General features: G+C 43.8%; 1 protein-coding gene across 2 annotated transcripts in view; it reads right to left on the reverse strand.

The window, feature by feature from the left end:
* Positions 1 to 3,738: 3,738 nt before the first annotated feature.
* adamts6 (ADAM metallopeptidase with thrombospondin type 1 motif, 6) overlaps positions 3,739 to 16,355 on the reverse strand; it is a 50,044-nt gene continuing 37,427 nt past the window's right edge. For both annotated transcript variants that reach the window (XM_068334694.1, XM_068334696.1), the window contains exons 20-25: positions 16,149 to 16,287; positions 14,524 to 14,653; positions 12,103 to 12,307; positions 11,852 to 12,028; positions 9,883 to 10,039; positions 3,739 to 8,235 (exon numbers count right to left, since the gene is read on the reverse strand). In XM_068334694.1, the coding sequence (XP_068190795.1) occupies positions 8,126 to 8,235; positions 9,883 to 10,039; positions 11,852 to 12,028; positions 12,103 to 12,307; positions 14,524 to 14,653; positions 16,149 to 16,287 (918 nt within the window). In that variant the 3' untranslated portion in view covers positions 3,739 to 8,125. The remainder of the gene's footprint in view (positions 8,236 to 9,882; positions 10,040 to 11,851; positions 12,029 to 12,102; positions 12,308 to 14,523; positions 14,654 to 16,148; positions 16,288 to 16,355) is intronic.

The following is a 16,355-nucleotide window of genomic DNA, read 5'->3' on the forward strand; positions in this document are numbered from 1 at the left end:
AAATATGTTTCGGAGTGAGAAATGAGGTTATCAGTTGCTAAATCTTGGTTCTTGATTGGCGCTGCTCGAGCAACCCTTCATTTGATCAGTTTCCTTATCATAAACATCAAGTCATTGAGTCTTTTCCTTTTGTTCTCTCCATCTTTCCATCCCTCATGACCGAACCATGGCTTCTGTTTCGGTCTGAGATGCTGGAGCTCTGTTTCACCTTTAGTCTTGGTTTGCGTTGTGGGTCAGCAGGTACCCGGGTCACCTTTAAGGGATGTAGCTTTGATTCTCTCTGCTCTCCTCTGTCGCCGGCAGAGACAGCAGTTAAATGGATTAAGCGTATAAAGAATCGATAGCCAATCACTTAGGCCAATGGAGTAAAGCCAAGAGCTTTTGCTTGGTGGAACCAGACTGAATAATATTGCGTGTATGCGAGCGTCTTCATTTGGGTAGATGGTGAGCAGCGCGCTCTACGTACGTCGTATTTAAGGTCATCCACTCTCTCCAAGACATTATGAAATCCATCAAGGATGAATTATGTCCTGATTTGGCCTCCTCTGCTCCGGCTGCCCACAACTAATAAATGACAGTGAGCTAATGAGGACAAATGGTAATGGGGCCGTCGTTACGGCACAGAAACCCACAAGGCTCACGGTTATTACTCCGTTCAGGTACATCTTGATGCTGTTTCTGTCTGCGCTTCATAGCCCACACGTCCTTCACTCCCGACAAGGAAAAGGTGAACGCTTGTTTAAAACGTGGACACGGCCAGAACGCTCGGTGAAGGTGTGTAGCGATCCTGACAGCCGACTTGATGGTGAACCCTCTTTTGGATCCCTTCTTTAAGGTTTATGGAGGTATAAGTCATCGTATTTCAAAGTGTGCGTCTGTGTGTGTGTGTTGGTTGTCCTCATTTTAATCTCACTGTGTTCTCGTTACGATGAAAAAGTGGCTTTAAAGACAAAATCGCCCGTTTGCAAGCAATTTTGCTAATCGACTCCTCTTCGTCGGTCCGCTGTGAAGAGAATAAAACCAAGTGTGGGTCGGTTCATGGAGTTGTCCTTGTCTTTAAAATATGAAACCAACACACAATCGCAGTAGGACAAGACATTTTAGGGACATCCAACAGATGAAGTGGCTTATGGGTGGGTTTGACCCACCCGGCCGGCTAGTCCATCCTGTTATATTGGTTCTAGTGGCTGATTTCCTTTTGGGAACATATCTCAAATACTCTACAAAAAAGTTTCCATGTAACTTTCTACACTCAGCATCCAGCTGGTGAATGAATGAACTTCTCAGAATTACAGTTGGAGCTTTGGCTCCGTCCCTGAGTGGGATTTGTCTCGGATGATTATTTGTGTTCGGCCACTCGATGATGGAGAGCTGGCCACTTGTTTCCTGGCTATAAATCGCGTTGAGTCTTCACAGAAGGCTTTGAGGGTGCATACCTCAGATACTACTGTGGACCGGACAGCGGCAGAAATAATGACTGCACATTCATGCCCTTTGCTCTCCAAAGAGTCTCCACTTCACTGAAAACACATTTGCAAGGTGGAGAAACTACATAATACACCAGCACTAAGAGAATATCATGCATGTAGGTCCTGAGGACTTGTTGGGGAGACGTTAGCTTATATCCACTGTAATAAATTAGGAGAAGAAGGATGGGAAAGTTTTGCATCTCTACACTTAACATCTTAAAATCCACAATCTAGTCAGAGATTACTGAAGTCGCTACTCTTCCTGCGGAGGTGACAGCATTTTGATTTGGAAATCCCGGTTTTTTACTGTACATCCATCACTTATGGAAGCCCGACACCACAAATGATTGTGATCTGCCCCTGGGTTGTGTCTTTGAAGGTCGGCGTCAGAGCAAGATCCTGTTTGAACTGGTGAAACTGCTTCAGCACTGAATCAGCTCAGTGCTTTGGTCAACAACTCAGGTGTTGTCGGATTATTTCCTATAAAGGTAGGCTGATTGATCAGTACAGCGGATTCATTTGCACAGTATGTGATCAGTTTAATAAGATCAAAATGTTCACCAATGGAGTTCTCACCTACGTCCGTTTGTTGGTTGTTTGGTTGGTTGGGTGTTTTGTTCACTTTTCATGAGGGTAGTGCAAAGACTACAAAACAAAGTTTCATTAAACTTGGATGGTCTGTTCCACATCTCCACTACAGTAATCCCTCGTTACTCACGGTTAATTCGTTCCAGGACCACCCACAAAAAACGAAATTCATCGATATAGCAATGAACTATTTATTTTATTATTTACAGTAATTTAAACGTTTTTGAACCCTCCCCATACATATGTTAAACTACTTTATATCTGCATTACCTTTTCCCACACTCTTATAGACTGTTTAAAGCGCTTTTAAGCGCTGCGTTCCTTGAGTTTCGGAACGCAACGCACTTCCAGATGGTGTCAGCCAATGGCATGCACATATGGTATCACGTGACCACCTACTAAAAATCTGAGATGTAGTGAAGCTGGGCATCTTGAAGCGCAAATACGTGAGGGATTATGTATCACCAGTTTGTCAAGAATACATTGCAATGCTCAAACATTTTATCACACATTTGGCCGTAGCATCAGCGTGCACGGCCGTGTGATTGGCTCACGGCTGATAAAGAACTTGTAGAACTCCAGACGGTGAAAGAAAACAGCTTTGAGCGAGGCCACGGTGCACAGCTGAAGCATTTCTCTTCACGTCTTTGAAGGTGTGAAGGAAAAAACACGTCCTCCTGGTGGATGTGATGGGTTGGCTGTTGCCCTCTCCTCTGCAGCCCCCTTCAGGCCTTTGATCTCGTCCACGGTGGTTCAATCTGGTCTCAGCTGTGGGAAACAGCAGCGCTGGCTTAACAGTCCACACAGCCCGGTAGATAGCAGGTGCTGGAGCCGTGACCTTCCATCCCAGGCCAACATTCCTGCCTGTCAGACCCCCCGGATCTGTGCATGCACCGGCTCCAACCACACCATCTGGAGCTGTGAGTCCTGCTGCACTGGGGAAGAGTGTCCGAAACGCTTCAAGCACTCATCGGCGACAACGCGGTACCACAGCAACTTTGATTAAGACTGATAAACCCTTCGGGAGCAATGTTGTTTGTTGCCAGGCTAATCCTCACACCTCCAAGCTGAGAAATAAACACCTAAAGAGTTGCCACTGCCTTTGGGGTAGTTTGTTGGGAGTGATGATGAATCTCTGTTGAGTTTCAAACTCCAAGGGGAGGCAGACGATTCACACCTGAGCGACTCAAACATTGAAGTATCTTTGAAGTCAGACAGATTTTTGGATGCTGAATATGCGTAATTTGCGTTGGATGAAGTTATCAGTGCCTTACCTCACACATTTTTTTTTGTTATGCTTCTTTTGAGGGGTATTTAAATGATGATGAGCAACAGCAACGGCTTCTCTCATTGCCAGAGAGGAGAAATCTGGTCCCCATCCTCCCTTCACCTCCTGTTATAAGCAGCTTGTGAACTCCATGTCTCGGTGACCAGATGTAGTAGGAAATCATTTTGTCACTTATTCCAGTACATATGGTGCATGTCAGGAAGATTCATACGATCCCCGAACATTTCTTTCCCGTATCGCTATAAGTCAAAAGGTCTGGCCATGGCAATATTTAAAAAAACAAAACCAAATAAATCAGTTCTTTTAATGTTCAAAGATTAAAACTCAGACAAAGACACTAACATTATTCCAAGCTGAAGGTACTTTATACAGATTTCTTCATTGGCAGGCCACTCTACAAGTCATATACTCTTTGTCATCTGCTGGTAAGGCACATTCAGGGGCACTTTACCATGTTTTTTCCACTGAAAGACCACCCTACAGGGTAGTTTTCTCCACTTGAAGGACAACAGACAACACTTTATCAAGGTTTGTCTACTGGACGGGCATCTCAAGTGGTGCTTTTTCACATTTTCTTTCTTGGAAACGTGTACTTGAGTGCACTTTACCAGACTTTCTCCACTGGAACTGCATGTCGGAGGGTATTTTACTGTATTTTTCTCCACTACAAGATCATTGTAGGGGACACCTTACCAATTTTTCCCAAATGAAAGGTCACTGGATCATCTTTTCTCACCAGGATGTACTTGGGGAGATTATCTCAACTGGAAATACCCTCCAAGGGACATTTTATCACATTTAACTGATTGTAGAGGCATCTTTTGCAATGCTAACCGCGTCACACCAACATTTCCCAAGATTCAATCTTCTTGAGCCCAGTATCAAGTTTCTTCTGGGAAAATAACGTTCTGTCTGCACATTTAATCTACAACATGCTACATGTGCACACACTATACATAAGCAGTTACCTCAGGGCTGTCATGTCACCTGTGGTTACAGAATATCTTGGCCCAAACTCCATCACTTTCCTTTTTTTTTCGTCTCCTTGTCGCCCTCAGCTCTGCAAGTTAGGACTAATGTAATCACAGACTTCTGCAGACGGGCTAGCATGGGAGACAGAAGCTGGGCCAGACATACAGGTATTCTAAACTGGTTACATTAGACCAAACAGGCCATCTGTCTCCCTCTGTAATTGGACACTGTGGATTAGAAGGAGACGGCAGCGTTTCCCAGCCAAGTGGGCTAGTTACTGTTTATTTGGAATTAATTACCAAGGAGAGTGGAAACCTCACAGCTCCTAAAGAGGGAATCCAGACACTTAAAGCTGGGATGAGAGGAAGGAGAGCGCCTCACCAAAGCTATGATGCTCAGAGCCGGGACGGCTCTGTTTGACGGCCCTCACTTAGAACAGCAGAAGTTTATTATCTTTGAGTCTCAGATGATGATGCAGCTGTCAGGGTAAGGTAGATAAGGACAAAGGCTTGTACAGACCTCCATCTCCGATTCCATCGCCCTAAACTGAGGCAGTGAATGAACGGATTTGTTCAGAGAGCTGGTAACGGGTATCCTGGTGTGATGCCATTGGCTGTTCTCATGCCCATTGGTGCTTTCCAAGAGTTGAGTGAAAGGACAAGAGTATATATCTCTTAAATCCTTTGAGAACGTAGCGTCAAACCTGGCAACGAGGCGTCTATTTGATCCTCGATGTATGTGGAGCTTTTTCCTCTCACAGGGATCGTTGTGTACATGAACAGAAATGTTGTGCAGACATGTTTTGACAAGCGTGCTAAAAAAAATTAACCCACCAACAGTCTCTTTAAAAGCTGCTCTTTTTATTGTACCTACTTTTTAAAAAAAATGGGGGGCTGGTGAAGGGGGGGTGCATCACTGCATTTTTTTTTCACTATGCTAAATTTCAGTTTGCATGCAGTGAAACGAATGTACAAGTGAGACAACGCAATAAATTAGCATATAATTTACATTTAAAAAGAAAAATTAGTAACAGTGTACCAACATTAATACTGAATATAAAATATAACCAAAATAATCACATGATGCTTTTCATTTCATTTCTTGCACTTAAGGTACAGGTTTAAGCAATGTGACATTCAGACATCCAAGTTCACAGCAATGAGTACCAGTTTGATTTCACGTCTCGTTTTCTGGAGGCTTTTTTTTTTTTTTTGTAAATCCCAGTAGATGAGTTAGTCCGAGAGAGTTTGAATTCAACTGATCTCTCCTCATCCACTCTCTTTTCCCAACCGCCTCAATTGAGGCTCGGTAACCAATCGAATCCGCCTGACATGGTCACACTGAAGGTGGCTACAAAACAAGTAGCAGCAGCAAAATTAAAAATTAGTTGCGTTGATGAGATTCTTCCACGCTCTCCTATCATCTCTCCGACTGTACCTCCGTAATATTTTAAGTGTGATGGAGACATTTCGTAGGTGTTCCCTTTCACGACCTCGACACCTGGGTGAAGGTGTCGCCTACAACTGGGCGTGTCCACTTTATTGCGAGCACAAACAATGATAAAATGGTTAACAATGAAAATTCCCAGTGTGAGGTATAAACAAAGAAAAATAAAACAAAATAACATGACCAGCATTTACCAACAGAGATATTGACAAGGATATTATTGCATAATGTTTGGATCCAGCCTCACGTTTAAGCACACTGGAAGAGGGTCGAATGGAAGCATCCACTTGATAGCACCAGAAGCCTGGGAAGGCCGTAACCCTCAGAGCAGAGCGGGAGGAAAGGAAAGGTAAACACAGTACTCCATGGGAATAAAAGAAGAACTAAAAGAGGAGAAGCACCATCGAGCTGTTTAGTGTCTTCACAGAGGAGCAAGGATGATGAGAGGAAGGAGGATGAGGGGGGATAACTTTATCCGGAGAGGTTGTCTGAAGTACGGCTACGTGGTCTGGCAACACAAACGTGATGAATGTGATGTGTTAGCATATTTAACCCTAGCCCCAGACTTGAAGGTATAGTTGGGCATTTTAGCATGTTTTTATATTCATTCTCCTGCTGAGAGTAAGATGAGACCATCGATACACTCTTATGAATATGAAACTACAGCCTGGAAACTGCTAGCTTAGCATATAGACTGGAAGTAGGGAAACTCCAGCTGGCAGCTCAACTATCTAATGTAAAGCTCGCTAAAGTTTTTTTTCTTTAAGAAAAAGAAAATGTAAATCTTTTTAAGGTTATTTTATACAAAATCAAAGGTTGGAAGATGTATGACAGTCCTGTGTCTGGGCTGGAAACAGGCTTCAGGTGCAGAGCTGGACCAATTTCAGACTAGTGGCCAGTTGAGGTACTGCAACATGTATAATAAGCTTTTACCCCATAAATTAATCCAAAATAAACATAAGAAAAGCGTGTTAGTGATTATAAACAAACTGATTTCAAAAACACTTTCTCCAACAACATTTTGAAAGACAGTTTGTTTGTTTTTTTGCCTCATTCATGTCAGCTTGAATCGAACAGATTCATTCGGTGGTCTTGAATGTTGTCAAACCAGATCTGCTAGAGACAGACTTTAGTAACTCTTGTACCCAGTTCTCCCAAATATATCCATGGACCGTGTGCAATATCTTCCCGGTTTGGATGCATTCCAGTTGGATGCTTGAAGCTGCTTCCTTCTGCTTCCACTCTTTATGCTAACGACTGCTAGCTAAAGCTGCTAGTTGAATGCATAGAACACACTGAGTGATTGGTGCCAATGTGAATCTCCTTCAGCATGAATCCTTCAATAAGGAACCAAAAGCTTCTCTTTTATGGGATGTTTGCTAAAGGCCAGTTTGGTGGTAGAGTTTCATCCAAAGGCAAGTCTGAAGGAGTCTTCTTAGGACTTTTGGACTAACAAATGACAGCAGGTGAAATTTTATTTGAATGTTGGGAACTAAGGCACCTGTCTAGGGAAAAGAAAAAGTGATTTGAAGATCGTCCTACTACCACATTGTGTTCTCTGGTCCTGGAAATACATATATAATACACAAATCCTTACAATATATAAGGCTTTAACCTACGTTACAGTATGTAATATTTTCATTCCAGCACAGAGTCAATCATATTACATTCCCTTCTGTGACAGTAGGCTACTATCTGACATTAACACGATCAGAGGACAATATCTCAGCTGTGTTTTGAGTTGTACAATAAATATACAGTACACTGATGGGGTTTCTTTGTCCTATTTGAGCGGTAAATTGGCAACGTATTTACATGAAAAAGTGCACTGAAGCCAAAAGTCTGCCTGCCAATAGCACCATTACAGTCATCTCAAAGATAGGAGTTGGAAACTCCCACCTCCCCTCTTCTAGTGAGGAGTCCTCCCCTCCGTCGGTCGGTCTCTGGGGTACATCCTCTGCGAGCGATGTGTCCAGCACTTTGGATTGATAAAACACGAAGGAAGACTAACAATGATATTAATAATTATTATTATAATAAAAATAACATCACCAACAAATAATTTTGCGAGTTCCACTTCACAGAAGTGAAAAAATAAAGAGCAAAAAGTTTGTGTCAGCGTTGCGGGCTGAGCAGTGGTTTGAATTCCACCACGATGAAAGGCAGGAGGAGCAGATGTGATAAAACAAGGGAATCCTTACTTCTTCTATCGCCGGCGTCGATCTCATTCATCTTTGATGTTCCAGGGTTGTTTTTTTGTTTGCCTGGTGTTCCTCTTCTTTCCCTTTCAGTGCTATGTGAGCCTCCCTCCATCTTTCTTTCTCTATTTTTCTCACGGTGTCTCCCTCCTTTACTCCCAGGGTCAGTGCCCCTGGCAGGTTTTGCAGCACATTTGTCTGAAGTATGCACGGCTGCAGAACTTGAACTTCAGTACCAATGGGCAGTAGGCCACTTTGTTGACATCTTTACACTCTGGAGGGACAAAGAACAGAGGAGAACCTTCATATATTTTATACAAACAATTTCTTTGCTTCTTGAATAACTTTCTTACAGAGGAATTGTGTGCATCAAAGAGTCTGCCCAACAAAAGCAGGACCTTTGAGTTCTCAAAGGAAGGCTAACTGGATTCTGAGACCTACAGGTGGTTCGGCAGGCAGGAAGATGGACCCAAGCTGGAAGGCAAAGCTATGGATTTATTCTGATGGTCATGGACTGATTGAAAGAACGCAATGGTGGAGACGGACGCAAAAAATAGTTTTCTTCCATAGAGGCACTGAGTAAAGACTTGTAGAGCATTCGCACCAAATTCAAAACAATTCTTTTTTAAAAATGAAGCAAATTTACTCATGAAATTGTACAGTTATGAGCAGATACAAATTTGCACTGAGGAAATGTGGCAAATGATTCACATGTGCATCTGAATGAAAACTGTACAGTATCACAGAACTTGTCTTAGCCGTTGCCCTGGATACCCTGTTTACCCTGATGTCACCATGACCCAAAATAGTAACTCCAATATGCAACTATTTTTGCATCTGCATTGGATTTCTGCAGATATATATATATATATATATATATATATATATATATATATATATATATATATATATATATATATATATATATTTGTAACTAAGTATTTCTAATCCAAAATCACGCTTGTCAGTAATAAAACCCCATTCAAACTTTGGAGATGGTTCAAAAGCCAACTTATTTGGTTCACAGAGTCTATGAGGACTCTAGAAATATCTTCAAAAAGGTCTTGAACTTTTTTTTTAAACAAATTTCATTCTTCAGAAGTTTGATGATGTGACATTAACGCAATGGTAAAACACAAGAGGCACAAACTGGGGTTAGCCCTCTGTATGAGGGCTGAAGTATCTCCTTCAGGTCTCAACAGGATAAAAGTCTGCAACTATACTTGGGCACACTGAGACAGATATTGGCCTTGTTCACTAACTGGGCTATCTGCCATCCCTACAAAACACACGCACATACACACATAAACACACACACACACACACACATACACACACTGTTTGCTGGATGCTGTCAGGCAGTGCTTGAAATGCCTTATCACGATCAGAGTGTCTTCCCTTATTAGGCCTTGGCCCCTGCCTCAGCAGAGCCAAATGAAATGAGACATTGCCTCACTGCTGTCCGTAAAGGAACAATTAGCCTACAGCTAATCCCATTAGCCAGCCTGTAAACGCTGCTCACGTTTTCCATTCAGGCTAATCGAAAGGCCCTTCTCGATGCATCTGAATAACCATCCATCATGTGTAAGTGTATATGGAGGGTTGAGCTGTTTCTCTTTGACCAGGAGCCAACCTTACTGGAAAGATTAATGTAGCTGGCAAAGTGTAGAAGAGTGTGTCATCCAAGCGTGTTTAGGTCATGGTAGAGCAGTGAAGATGAAGATGGAGACAGATTAGAACCTTTTCAATTGGGGCTTTCTGTGCACGCAGTGCAGGTACAGTACATTTGAACCATCTGCCTTTGCATTGGCAGGAAACAGCAGTTTCACATCGAGACCCGCGTCAATGTCGATTTTGTTTGCAAGTGTGATGCAACCTGGTGATATTAAAATTGGATGTACAACACGCCATATTTTCTTACCGTCACCATTGGCGATGGGGGTGGCGTCACACTTGCTCTCGCACTGCTGCATGGTGCTAGGTCGGAGGGAGTCGGCGCACTCGTTCGACGGCTGCCCGGTGTAGGACAGACACTGCACAGTCCTCATCTGCTGGCCCAGGCCACACTGGGCAGAACACTGCAACAGGAAGTGTTCAGAGAATGTTTAGATAATGCAAAACTCTCGTGCATATGCATCATCAACCGTTCTTAGTAATCCGTGCACATACAGTGCCGGATTTCATCCAATCAGCCAATCATCAGGGCATGGAGGTAGCCAGTCACCTCCCTTTTATCTGTCAGTGACTGTATTTCCTAACTCTGTCTAACTAGGTCAACTGTTGCACAAAAAGAAAAAGAAGCAGACACAGAAAATGTGTTTCTCCTGAGGAATTACACTCAAATTTTACTTTAAACAGGATAGGAGCTAAGCTACAGATTGTTAACGATAAGTTACCTGGGCTAATGGGAGCGTGCAGTGGCCATGTGATCGTCTGCTTGTTTGTCAAGGAAAAAGTTTTAAAAAATTTACCTTTTATTTTGTGTGTTATATTCTGAATGTCTAGCTCTGCCAAATAGGTTATGTCATCATTTATGTCAGATTTCCATGACAGTTGGTGGGACGATAGATCTCGGGCCAGAGTAGAACTCATTAAATTTTGATGCAGATCTGAACAAAGTGGAAGATAAATAAAAGCAATGCAAAGATTTTGTACATATTTGGCTTGAAGTTGACTGCAGAACAAAGGCAGAGAACATATACTGACTCATGAAAAGGGTTCTGAACCCCCCTCTGACTCTAGAGCCAGGTGTTGTAAAATTTAAAAAGATGTATGGGTGACCATAAAACACCTTTGTAGGAATTTCCAGCACACCTTTGGCAAACACAAGGCTTGAAGTGAATGTCTTGTTGCCGTGGAGGCAGATGCCTCTCGCTACGTACGAGCACGAAACGGACCGAGATCCGCTGGGCTTTCTGTCACCTTCAATGATCCTCTAGCTGCCTCAGATCAGCAAATGCTCATGTCATCCCTTCCCAATTACAGAGTCTTTATTAGGACCCGCTGCCGGCCATGACAGATGGCGTATGTCAATGGAGCGACTTAAGTCGGATTTGATCCGGCGACCTTTTGGCCTGGCGCTCAGTCGCCGGCGACAATCTCCCCTTTCTGGTGCTTCAAGAGCCGGTTGGAGAGGGACCGGAGCAGAGAGGGAGAAATTTGTGATTACAGCCAAAAAGACACACACACACACACAAAACCGAAGCTTGGCGTGACGTGGAACCCGCCCTCTGATGGAGGTTATCAGTCGGGTCAGGGTTGTTTAAGACCTTTGACAGAAGGTCAAGGTGCGTTATTGAAGCCATTATGAGGGGAATCCAAAGGACCTAGACTCCCAGATTCTTGACCTTAAACCTCTGACCTGAACCACATTGAGCGAATACCATGACATCACCATCACCAGAGCAACCACTGGCAGGAGCACCCGTCTTCTAAACATCCCAGCGTTGTGTTTAAAAAGTCCACTTTTACACGGAATTATTAACAAATCCAACAAACTAACAAGCCGTACTTTTCGTAGAGGCGACTCTCTCTGACGCACGTTCTTTGGCGTTCGCCTGCCAACATGAGTCAGCTGTGTTTTACAGTGTTCAGCAGTCGTGTCAGGGTGAACCCAAGAATGCTACTCCTCTGTTGTTCTTCTAAATCGTATTCCTGGAAGTGATAGAAGTCTGGACCGAGGCAGAGATAAACCTCACGTAGCCAAGAGGATAGTGACGCAAACGTAGTAGGACTGCTTGGAACCCATCAGTGTGTCACCCAGGTCTAAAATATATGACGCATTCACTGACACATGGAGTCTATCTGTTGTCTTTTTAATATCCTTTTGAAGGATTAGCCGTTTGTTAAAAGTAAAATCACGCTTGAGTTCATAGACGGGGTCATCCTACCTGTCCCCATTCGCCAGGGATCCAGCGAGGAGGAGGGCAGCGCCCCAAACTGCAGCGGATTCGGACCGGAGGTTTGTTGTGGCTCGGGCAGTGGGCGGGCGGGAAGGTCTTGGTCAGGTCGCTGCTCTTACACAAGGCGATGCGGTGCTTAAAGCCAGGGCCGCATTTAGGCGTGCACTGAAGACGGAAGAGGAAACGTGAGCAGATTGACTCAACGGCGCCACGAGCTAAAGTCGGCGACGGGTTCTCACCTCTGACCAATCCAGGGTGACCCACTTGGGCGGGCAGGATTGGTTGTTGCATGACTCTCGTTCGATCGGCCTGTGAGTCAGACAGTGGGTGTCCTCCAGCGTCTCCTCCTCGGCGGGGCCGATCTTTCTGATGCACAGGACCGTCCTCGTCCTTATCCCGCCGTCACACGTCTTCCCGCACTCCGACCAATCGCCAATGAACCACCTGGAGGCGGAAAACACTGGATAGTTATACTCCCTGTGTAAATATGTCTGTAGTAACAAAAAGGGCTAGGCTAGGCTAGGCTAGGTCTCCAACCCCAGGGTCACGCCGGTCAGTCTGTGACCCTGGGGAAAGAATCCAGAACTTCGATTGTTTCTGTTTTCTTTCTCATCTGATTCTGAACGATGTTTAGTTTTAAATGAGTGGATTCTCTCCTCCACATCTGTCCATGAGTCACTCTTGACGCTTGCGGAGATGCTTGCCTCGGTCACATGACTACCTTCTTAAAGGGGCCGCTCCATGAAAATATTGTCTGACATGAAACCGGTGCGGTTGTTGACCACTGTGCTAAGCTAATTTGAGCCTCGATAAGTCAAGGATTTAACTTTTTGAAACTTCCGAGCAGTTGTGTCACATGACTTAAGCATGGACTCAAACAGTTTATAGTTTTTCTAGCTAGCCCTGCTCAGCTAATTACACCAGATCTCTGTTTGCAATTCTCAGTTAAAGAGAGAACAGATATTTCTCATTTTGAATTATTACTTTGGTAGCACTGACGCTAAGTTTACTGTACGATACGTGCTCCAGAGTGTCTCGAACATTCCAACCTTCACAGAAACGTGACTGATGCGAACGAACTCTCGTCACCTGAGCGTACAGCCGCCGTGTTACCGAGGCTGCTGACGTGTCCTGTGCAGCGTCATGCCAGGCAGCTGAGCCTTTGTCTTATTCCACACTCGTCAGAACTAATATCATAAAACTGCAGAGACACCGGCCCTCCAAACACATCCAGCCTGTGCGATATTACATCATCTGAAGGAATGTATACAGCATTAACAATGTGTTCAAACATCTGTGTTGGCTTTCATGACTCGAGCTCATAAAACCCTGCCTGTTCTAAAACAATTGTGTTTACATGGTCTCCTCTAGCTGGCCTTTCCTGAGGCTGCAGAAGGGGTGAATGCCTTTTGCAGCAGACGCAAATATCATGTGTGTGCAGTAACTCAATACACGCACATGCACTGCAACAGCCTTCAAGTGCTAATCAAAATAAATGATACCATAGGTCTGCATCCTCCAAATACAGATGTCAAAATAAATAACCCTAGTCTGCAGTCCGAGTGTATGAAAACAAACTGCAAGTTGTGCAGCAGATTTATGATGCTATCATTTTTTTTGTCGAAGGACACCGGCTCTCATACACAACTGTCAGATAGTCTGAAACTAATTAACCCGACGCATTTAATCCCACTTTTTCCAGACATGATGGAAGTGAGTCTGACCATGCTTCCAGCTACAGCGCGAGGCTCGCAGACATTTGGCCACCAAACACAGGTTCATATTCCACCTGTGTACGCGTATATTACCCCTGGAGGATCGGTAAAGATGCCAAAACAATCAAACACAGGTGGTCATTTTCAGGGCTCCGAGTTTTGGCACGAGGCAAACGCTGAAAATAGTTAACATGTGAAGTTATAAATCACTGCCATTTTATTTTATTATTTTCTTCCAAAACACATTTCACAAACTCGGACTCATTGAAGGCGGATAAATATCATGAGTCAGTCGCGTTTTTATAGAATGACCTTCTTTTGAAAGCATTAATTTAAAGCTGCAGTACTAAAGATTTTAAATTAACAACGGATCAAATGTCTTTGTGCGGCGTGAAAGGTGAAGTAGACGCAGCCTCAACAAGCTTTACAGCATTTTTTAAAAATAATGATTTTGATATACAGCTAGCAAAGTTGACTATTTTAGGTCAACGTTGTTTCCAGATAAAATTCAACAAATTAACTGAACAGAAGATGAAGTTAGCAATTAGCTGCTGGAATTTTTAATCCTAATCGCTCAGGAGTTGGTGGAGACCAAAAACGGACGAACAAAAGAACGAATATTAGACTTTCATACATCAAGTTGCTAGAAATGTCCTGAAATATAAATGTTAATGTTGCTGAATAATGATGCCTGTTTATTGCATACACTTTGCTTTGGATATTTCTCTACATTTAAATTCTCTTTATAATAAAAGGATAATTACACCAAGAAGGCGCTAGCATATTACACTGATTAATAGTAGCATATTTTTTTTATCATAGATGCCTAGCATGGTTTTCATATTATAAAATCAAAAGGTGATTATTCTCCAATTTATACTTAATATTTTCACCCATTTGTCCCATTATCCTGACTACACGGCTGACGGCTCGGGGGTTACGTACTCTGGAGGACACGGCTCAGTGTTGCAGTCTCTCTGGTTCTCCGGGGGTTTGCTGTCTGGGTCACAGTAGTTGTTCTGAACCACCGAGTTGTCGTCCAACCTTTTACACACCACCTCCTGCTTCTGGGAGCCTGCAGGAGGAAGACGTTGATCAACAAAGCAGCCCGGAGCTCAGAGCCCGTCAGAAAACAGGGGACGCAGGCCGACGCGTCCGGCGCTGATGGTATCGCTTTCAGTCTGTAGTAAATCCAGACATGTAAATTCTTGATTCTTTGGAGGCTACCTTGGCAAATCACTTTTACAGAGCAGAGAGCTCTTTACTTTGGCCTCTAATGGAGAGAGCGAGGGCTACCGTATCAGTGTCACGCCTCCCACTGCGTGTGTGTGAGAGCATGCATGTGTTTTCTGTCTGCGTGCGTTGTGAACACGCCATACCAGCTCAGAAAGGGTCTGTCTGGGCCCTCGTGGGACGTTTCCCACTGCAGACCTGTCTGGCAGCTGTAATGAGATATGGACGTGTGTGCGTGAGGTACAGAAAATCTACCCATCTGCGTGGAGCAGCGCGACGCATGGGGTAAAATACTTTCAGTTGTAAGGCTGTCAAGAGGCGTTTTATTATGGCTGTGATATATTAAACGACACGTAATGATGCGCTGAGCAAACATTTGACAAATTTAGAGCGACAACGCAAAGGCGTGGAAGGCCATGTGCGTTTTCCCACCCCCATCGAAGGAGGGGATTCAAGCTTCTGCTCCAGACTTGGAAATCCTTCCTCAGAAAAAATGCCCACATGCTTATTCAGTCATGCTTTTACAAAATATTACAAACCTCGTCCAGGCCACACTTGACAACTGGGAAGAAACACTATTTATTGTTACATGAAACCCATTGCTTTTGGGCTAAAAGGTTTGGTTTAGTCATTCTTGAGGCCATGGTCAACATTTCACTGCGGTTTCAGATTTTGAACGTTTCACTTTGCAGGACGAGCGGCTGAAGAAGCGTGGGCCGCGTATCTGTGTGCAGGCCTGGAAAACCATAAGCTATGCAGAGCAGCTCATTCACTGAAAATACACCATATTCATTACTTTGGCTAAAATATGGAAATATACACATTGAATTTATTAGAGGGATGAATCTCCAGCTATAAAGGAAACCCATTGCAAATTATAATACTGGGTTTCCACACACTGGTCTTCGGCATTTGTGTAATTATTAGTTGGGGAAGATTTACAGAATGACACACACGTACTAAGATATGAGGTATTAAATACTTGAGAAGGTTAGAAATATTCAAAAAGAATTTAAACACCCACATTGTGTTACGGTATTCCACGCCAGAACGCTTGGCATTCTCTTTTTTACCGGCCTCTGGAGCTTAACAGAAGGTCGACGCGGAGGAGACGGCGTTCCTCTACCGTAAATACACCGACTTGAATAAAGAAAATTTGCATCCGTGTGACTTGAAGCCAAAAAAAGAAAGATAAACGCCACGTCAGTCAATAAAATCTGAAGAAACAAAGCTAAAGATGTGATGATTTTGGTGTCTGGTGGGAGCAGCTGAGATGAACTTTCTGGGAATTAAACACCAAAGTTTCCAGTGGGAGGGAACAGAAACAGGAAGTTTACCTCCGGAGCAGGTGGCGGAGCATTCAGACCAGGGCAGGTGGTGCCAGGAGAAGCCCACCTCGTTGTCGCCGCTTCCGGTGCGCTGGATTGGTACGTTGAACTTGTAGCGTATTCCTTGGTTCTGCTCCTGGAGGAGAACCTGCAGCGAAAACGGAAGACGACGACTTAGAAGGAGGCAAAGCGTCAGGTACATTCAGTGGAAGGACA

Source organism: Antennarius striatus, chromosome 15, assembly GCF_040054535.1.
Source record: "Antennarius striatus isolate MH-2024 chromosome 15, ASM4005453v1, whole genome shotgun sequence".
NCBI lineage: Eukaryota > Metazoa > Chordata > Actinopteri > Lophiiformes > Antennariidae > Antennarius > Antennarius striatus.